Here is a 6000-nt window from a genome sequence, read left to right as displayed (position 1 = left end):
TTATTTACACAATGGGCTGCACATGATTGGCTAATTCCGGAATTCTACTGTAAGCCAATCAGGTTGTGGATTCACTTCTATCTGGAGCATGATTGGGTGGTTCCTGCCAACCAATCAGACTGCTGCATTGTTCTAGGACCAATCAGACTGCTGCATTCTGAATCCTATTGTTCTAGGACCAATCAGACTACTGCCTTTTGGATCCTATTGTTCTAGGACCAATCAGACTGCTGCAGTTTGGATCCTATTCAACTCAGTACATAACATAAACATTGCAATACACCAATATATCACAATGTCTGAAATAAGATGAAGGTATGTAGAGTCATTGGCTGGCTTCACGGTTTCCCCCGCATTGTGATTTCTGCTGCCCCCTGCAGGAGGGCAGGGGAAAGCTGAACCGGCAGAGTCCACAGGGGCTGCAGGAATCTCGAGAAGCATTGTCTGGCTTCACAGTTTCCCCCCACATGGTGTTTTTTGCATAGTACACACACACATCATGATTCGCAATATATTGCCAGGTCAGAAATTATGAAACCAGTCTTACTATCTAGACTTCAAGCTGATTTGAAAATATATCTATATTGACATATTGCCCGGCCCTAGCCACAGCAAGCATCTCGAGTGGGGAAACAAAAAACAAATTGCTTGCACCCCAAATCCAAGCTCCCCCTCCCCCTATTAATATGCAGCTAGTAATCCTCCCACTCCGGATGTGCAGTTCACCCAAAAGCTTACTGAATATGCAGCTGTGGACATGAGGTTTGGCTAACATTTTATTTAAATTGCTGGAACCTGCCCTGGGACCTTAGGGTGAAGGGCAGGAAATAAGTAACAAAAACAGCAACAGAACATGGATGGGCCTTCATAGGTTGATGGGCTGCAACCCCAGCCAGCATGATGAGATGATGGGGTCACATGTTCACCACCCCTTGTCTAGAGCACGTTGCAGAGGCAGTGGTAGAAACTGAGCAACAGCTGGAGCCCCAGCCCATGACTTTGTCTGGGCAATGCAGCACACAGCAGCTGGTGAATCATGCCTCCTGCCTCCTTCCCATCTTCCTCTCCTGAAATGTTCAGGGTGGTTAGTTCTATCTCAAGCTACCACATTCAAGAGAAAGAGAAAGAGAGGAGGGGGGAGCAAGAGAGCTTTAGGAGCACAGCAATGGCAAGCAGCCCATCACTAAAAGGAGTTGGCAAGGATGGAGAATTTGATCCCCTCATCCCCAGGGCAGCTGTTGATTAGGACCCAGTTCATCCCCCCTCCCCCACCACCAATACTCCCCACCCCTGTCTTGAGAGAGAGAGGGGTGTGTGTGTACTGGTGTGGGGAATGACACATGCTGTATCAGAGTCTTAGTGCAAGAGTAGCTGGTGCATGCTAAAGAAGACAGGGGCCTTGCTGGGTTAGATCAGCATTTTGTTCCCACAATGGCCAACCACATGCCCTTGGGAGTCCATAGGGACACGGAGACAATAGCACTCTGTCCATCATGTTCCCCAGAAACTGGTAATCAAAAGCATGTGGTTTGTGATAAGAGTGGCAAGAAATAGCCCTGACCGGTAGCCACTGATAAACATATCCTCCATGATTCTAAATGTCTACAGCTGTCCAAATTGACAGTCACCACTGTCTCCTTGTGGCTAGGATAATACACCCAAGTATATCTGATTTCGAGAGGAGTGACATTTCCCTGAGCCACCCCAAAGCAGCCACTACTGCTTCCCAAATGCCAGTGCTCAGGTGGTAAGAGTAAGCCAGAGTGGCATAGCCTGTGCAGCAGTTGCTGAGCACAGAGACAAGGAGAAAACTGGCTCTTGGGGCCAGAGGGGGCTGGCGCCTGCATCATGAGACTGGGCTTTCTGCCTCCCGGGCTGCCAATCGCAAGCGGACCCAGAGTCAAGCAGCGCAAAATCAGTGACAAGCAGTGATGGCAAATTCTGGTTTCTTCTCCGTTCTCCTCTGCCGAGTTCTACAAGGGCCACGTTGAGACTAGGGAAGAGACCAAAGCAGAGAGCTAGAGCCACCACCTGGACTGGATTTGAGTCAGAAGGCAGGCAGGTGCGGGTTGCCTGAGAGGAAAGTCAGGTTGGTGGGGTAGTGCCTGGTTTGCCCTAAAGGACCAGCTGCCACTGCATGGAGCAGCTGCTGATCGTTGACAAGGGCAACTCCATTTACGTGCCTTCGAGGCACATGCACACTGCCCCAAAGCTGGAAGGGGCACTTGAAGGAGCAAAAATGTCCCCCCTGAGGCACCTGATCAAGGCCTGTATTTTAAAATGAGCTTAAAGATTTGCAAATGTTTTATGCCAGGCAGAAAAGCAGCTGGCTAAGTACTTTGGCAGATGTTTTTCTTCCTAAACAGCCCCCCCCCCTGATTTATAGCAGTAGCCAAAATTCTCAAAGTTGTAAAAGGGAATTACAGGCTGGGAGCAAAGGTTATACTGACCCTACATATTACAGAATACAATCAAGCTGCAAAAACACTAATTAAGAGTTTGTAAATAGTAAGTGTCAGAGCTGCCCAAGGTCCCAGCTCACAAAGGACCAACGCTGCTTTGTTGTTAAATACAAAAGTCTTTATTGAAGTTCAGTTTCACTTCCAGAGCCGCAGCGCGCAGCCCCACGTCTCAAGCTTTAGACCGCTGATGACCCTTCTGAATCTCCTCCCCCTGTACACCAATTTAAGACCCTCGCCTTGCTCCACCTTTTCCGCTGCTCCTTCCTCCTCTGGGTCCGCCTGCCCGCCGGGGTCTCGCCCTTCCTAGCCTCTTTTGACGCTGATTCCCCTGAGCCTTCTCCCTCCCTCCGGCGGGCTTTAGGAGCTGGTTCCCCATCCGGGTCTCCTGCTGTCCCGCGCGCCTGTACATTTGAACTTGGCGCGCGCGCCCAGCCAGCAGTTTTCCTCCTAACCGTTTCACTGCTGCTGTCACTGCTTCCCTCTTCGGGTGGGCTAGCTGCAACTGACCTCCCCTCCATTCCCCCACTCTCCGATGGAGGCGTGGTCAGCCCTGACTCACTCTCCCTCCCCTCCGGAGGGGAGTGTTCAAAGGCACTTTGGATGCCTTGACTTGCAATCCTTACAACAACCCTGCAGAGCAGTTCAGTGTTATCTTGAGTTGCAGAATAGCGAGGCGCGATGCCGAGGCGGGCGCAGGGTGGCCCACCTAAGGAGTTCATGGTAGGGGGACCTAATGAGGCCAAACTCCGTCTTTTGCTCTTATTTCAGCTGTGTCTTGGCTCTGTGCTCGCAAGTGTTCTAGTGACTTTCAGGTAACTTGGAAAGCATGGTAATGATGTCTTGGTTCTGAAGAATGATATTTCCCCCAGTCTGACTTAGTTATCCTGGTGATGATTCAGCTAGATGTTGTACACGCTGACCATATTCCAGAAGGGGTTTGTTGTCTTGGCCTTGCTTTGGCTTACTGAGATCTGTCTTCTCCCTAGAGGTGCTCATTCTAAAATGGATAATTATAACGTTTGACTTCATTGATCAGAAGGAAAATATGAATGCTCTCTATGGTTTCTTCTTCCGCTTCTTACAATATGAGAAATTGGTAAGATAAAAAGGAATGCGTTATTTTGAAGGAACTTGCTTTTATTCTGACATTAACCCAAATCAAACAATAAAGAGTACTTTCCGACCACACAACAGGACACCATGTGAAAAGTGGGGCCTTAAAAATACCTCTCCCATTTCCTTCCTTTTCCTGTCTTGTTCCTTCCCAATGGGTGCCGGTCGCAGCGCCCCCCGGGGGCACGGCATGTTCAGGCAGGCAGGCAGGCAGGCAGCTATCCGATGTCGATCCCGCCCGTTCCTCCCTCCACCCCCCTCAAAGACAGCTATCCGATGGAGGGAGGGGGGGAATCCTGTTCTGCATAGCTATCAATTCGGGTGCGCATACTTATGGGAAAAGAAAACTAATTTATTTTAGAGCTTGTTTTTGTGTGTATTCATGGTATCATTTGTAGACCCAGTAGATGGCAGTGTGGTGTGGAGAGTGTTTTTGGCAGCTCGTGAAAGGATAGAGGGTGGAACGTTGACCGTTCAAAGGCACTATAAGCAATATATATATATATATATATATATATATATATATATATATATATATATCGCCACATTTTCCTAGCTACATTTTCCCATAAAAGTATACACTCGAATACATTTGAATCAAATACATTTGGAACAAGTGATTGTTACATTTAGGGAACATTCTCTAGGCGATGAGATTGGGGGGAAATACAAAAACCCATTTGGATACATTTGGATACATTTAGAAAAGTACAGCATTTTGAGGAAAAATACATTTGAGTCAAAAAATACATTCAGATCCATTCTTAAAGTCAATGAGAAAGATACAGTGAAAAACGATCCATTCCCCAAGGCACCGTTGACCTTCTTGTAGGGTGTGAAGGCAGAATACGATCTATTTGATATTGGTAGGGTCCTTCTCCTTCATTCCCCTCTCTGACCCTGACTCTCTTACGACACAGGGACCATCCCAGAGTGTGGGCACAACTTCTGCCGGTCCGGCCTGATCCAGTGCAGCGGGGCAAAAAGGAGGCTGGCTTCCTGTCCTCAAGGCCGAGTTGGAGTCCAGAGAAGGAGCCTCATCCGCAATCGGCAATTGGCTAACTTTGTCGAAGTAGCCAAGACCCTCAGTCTTCAAGAGGGAAAGGAGGAGTCTATGAGAAGCACCAGGAGCCCCTGAATCTCTTTTGCAAGGAGGATGAAGCCCCCATCTGTGTGGTTTGGGGCAGATCCAAGAAGCACCAACACCACAAGGTGATTCCTCTGGAAGAGGCTGTCGAGGAATACAAGGTACCTTGAGGGGGAGAAATAGCTGTGTATTGTTCTTGGCAGGTTATCTTCTTAATTCTCAGATCCAAAGTAGGCATGGTATTAATTGGTGGTTGTTTATTACCTTAGAAGCAGCCAAGGGGAAGCCTGAGAGCGGCTGGGATGGCTGGGAGGAGGGAGTCAAAGTCTTTCTCTCTGCCAGGGGGGCCAAGGGATCTTCCCTTGAAATACAGCAGCTTCATGGGACCATGGCAGGGAGAGAAAGGGTTAACCTCATCCACATCCCCCAGCAAGGTTGCTTTGTACATATTTAGAACACTACAAATGTGAATTGCACATACACAACTAAGTCCATGTCTCCTTTGGCTAGCAGGATGCCTCCTCAATACCCTGCCAAGCAGATAGCAGCAAGGGGTCAGCTGCAAGGGGGTGGGGACTGGGGGCTCCTTTTCCCTTCTGGGGTACCTCAGAGCCCATATAGAGTCCTTTTGTAGCTTCTCTATCGGTAGGAGAAAATAACAGAGGCCAACCAGAGAATATTGAGAAGCAAAGCAGCTAGTAAGCCAGATCTTTATTAACTGTTGCAACAGGGTGCTCACCCCCCCCACGCAGGAGGGAGGAGGAGACCCCAAACCAAGTCCTTATATAGACATTTGAAATTGCCCACCCTGGAGCCCAAGACCACCCCTCCATACATCATACATACATCACAGAAGGGGTGGGGGGTCTACAACAGACTCCTGTCTGGCAGGAAACCTGTTAATGGGTTTACCTGGCTGTTCATGGGTTTACCTGGATATTCTTTTGTGATGATAACTACTTACGGTATTTATGTATGTGTTCTGTACTTTTCTTTCCTCCAGTAAATTACTTTACTATTATAGCAAGGCCACTGGACCCAAGAAGCCAGTATAATATTCATCTCCTCTCTTTGTGTCTCAATCAAAGCTGAGTTTTCCCTTTTCTTGTCAGGGAGAGATCTGTCGCTGCCTGGAGATTCGGAGGAAAGAGAGAGGGGAAATTCTGGCCTATCAAGCAGACCTGGACAAGGAAAGCAAAGACCTCCTTGGAAGTGTCACTCTTGTTACTAGTGAGGGAACAAGCACTTCAAGAAGCTGAGGAGGGAGGGGAAAATCTGCCCATTTCAACTTCTCCCCATTTCTCCTTTTTCCATATCGGTTTGTTATTTATTTATTAT

At 48.2% G+C, this 6000-nt stretch overlaps 1 protein-coding gene across 1 annotated transcript in view; it reads left to right on the top strand.

Moving 5' to 3' along the window:
• Positions 1 to 309: 309 nt before the first annotated feature.
• The window catches only part of LOC310753702 (inositol polyphosphate 5-phosphatase OCRL-like), a gene marked incomplete at both ends in the record, with an annotated part of 328447 nt that continues 322756 nt past the window's right edge, over positions 310 to 6000 (top strand). Inside the window, 1 exon segment of the mRNA XM_083595056.1 lies at positions 310 to 315. Within this exon segment, the coding sequence (XP_083451182.1) occupies positions 310 to 315 (6 nt within the window).

Source organism: Podarcis filfolensis (assembly GCF_964270895.1).
Source record: "Podarcis filfolensis genome assembly, chromosome: W".
NCBI classification, from domain to species: domain Eukaryota; kingdom Metazoa; phylum Chordata; class Lepidosauria; order Squamata; family Lacertidae; genus Podarcis; species Podarcis filfolensis.
The sequence above is the reverse complement of the archived record's forward strand: the minus strand, read 5'-3'. Positions and strand labels throughout refer to the sequence as shown.